The 1,317-nt window shown below is 49.1% G+C and overlaps 2 protein-coding genes across 2 annotated transcripts in view; one reads left to right on the top strand and one right to left on the bottom strand.

Annotated features, from left to right (window-relative positions):
* Window positions 1-1,317, bottom strand: part of T265_10672 (hypothetical protein) — a gene marked incomplete at both ends in the record, with an annotated part of 26,161 nt that overhangs the window by 4,518 nt on the left and 20,326 nt on the right. The window lies entirely within an intron of this gene.
* Window positions 1,116-1,317, top strand: part of T265_15232 (hypothetical protein) — a gene marked incomplete at both ends in the record, with an annotated part of 41,352 nt that continues 41,150 nt past the window's right edge. The window contains one exon of the mRNA XM_009177124.1: window positions 1,116-1,250. Within this exon, the coding sequence (XP_009175388.1) occupies window positions 1,116-1,250 (135 nt within the window). The remainder of the gene's footprint in view (window positions 1,251-1,317) is intronic.

Genomic DNA, 1,317 nt, shown 5'->3' with positions numbered 1-1,317 from the left:
CCAGCTGCCATACCAACCGAAGAAAGCACGATGGCCGGGATACTGCTACGCTGCCCAAGCCTAGACAGGAGAAGTCGAGAGACAGAGGTCGGGTTCGAACCACGGACCTTCCGGTCAGTAGATTCGTGCTCTAACCCGTGAGCTTTCCTGTCTCTTCTTTCCTCCTAAGGACATGTTATTTCCATTGGTTTCAAGAATAGCAGATCTCCGTACTTGTCGATCGGGTTCAGAGCATCTCCATATGTCTTAAGACCGAGTGTTGCCGTGGTCTCAACCCGACACTGTGATAACATTTTTTGACCATGGTATGTCAGGCGTGGATTTTGGGTATAACGGGTTAGAATTAAACAAGAATCATACTTGCTCTGTCTAGATGACGTCAGAATGCGCAGCTTTCCCGGAGTTTTGTGGTAAGATTTTCGAAGGCCGTGTACTTCGTATGCGAAAGGATCTCTTCATCCAGATTTGTGTTGGATAGAGACGACTTGGTGGTAGTCAGTCCACGAGGCACAAAATCCCTTACCAGTCAGTTCACTCGCGTTGCTAACTGCCTTCTCCCCGGATGGGGACTGCGAGATGGGACAAATCAACGGTTTGTGACCCTGACAGATATGGCTGTGGCACGCAGCCAATTGTGGTCTTGCGCACCCCTCATTTCAGTCCGCCCACAGGATGCATTTCTTTTTTAATTGACCTACTTATAAGTAGCTCAACTCCAAACAAATTATGCCTACTCCTACGGCCGTTTTCCACTTGAAATGAGAATTCATCCACAGCCGCGGTTGTGGTACATGGGCATCGCGAGGGTGTCCTTTTTCATTTGTTTTCCAGTAATCATCTGTCCACTACACCAACCTCTGCATTTAGACTCACCTCTAGTGAACACATCCATTGAAAGCCCAGTTTCCGGGGTGAATTTATCTGAGACGCTTTCGGTGGCCCAAAAACCAAATAGGCATCTAACGTAGGTCCCTGAAACACTTTTAAGATGGCGCATTCGTTATTTCCACTGTCTGCTCTATTCAGGTTCTTGCCCGCGTCTCAGCCCATCCAACAGTGTCTCAGCAGAGAACTCTGCTCCCGGATTTCCATGTTCACACGCACCTCCGGCTAGTATGGAAACCATTTTTCAGCGCTGGCTAAGGTGCGTGCGTTTGCACTGTTGTAACACGCGAGTGGATGCCGCCAATGAGGAGGACTTGGGACGGCGACAGACGCATTTGCGCATCTATCGGACTCTAGAGGTCAAGGTATGTTCTCCCTTTCACTCACTCATTCACTCACTCACTCACTCACTCACTCACTCACTCACTCACT

Source organism: Opisthorchis viverrini (genome assembly GCF_000715545.1).
Source record: "Opisthorchis viverrini unplaced genomic scaffold opera_v5_392, whole genome shotgun sequence".
NCBI lineage: Eukaryota > Metazoa > Platyhelminthes > Trematoda > Opisthorchiida > Opisthorchiidae > Opisthorchis > Opisthorchis viverrini.
This window is presented reverse-complemented; position numbering and strand designations above follow the sequence as displayed.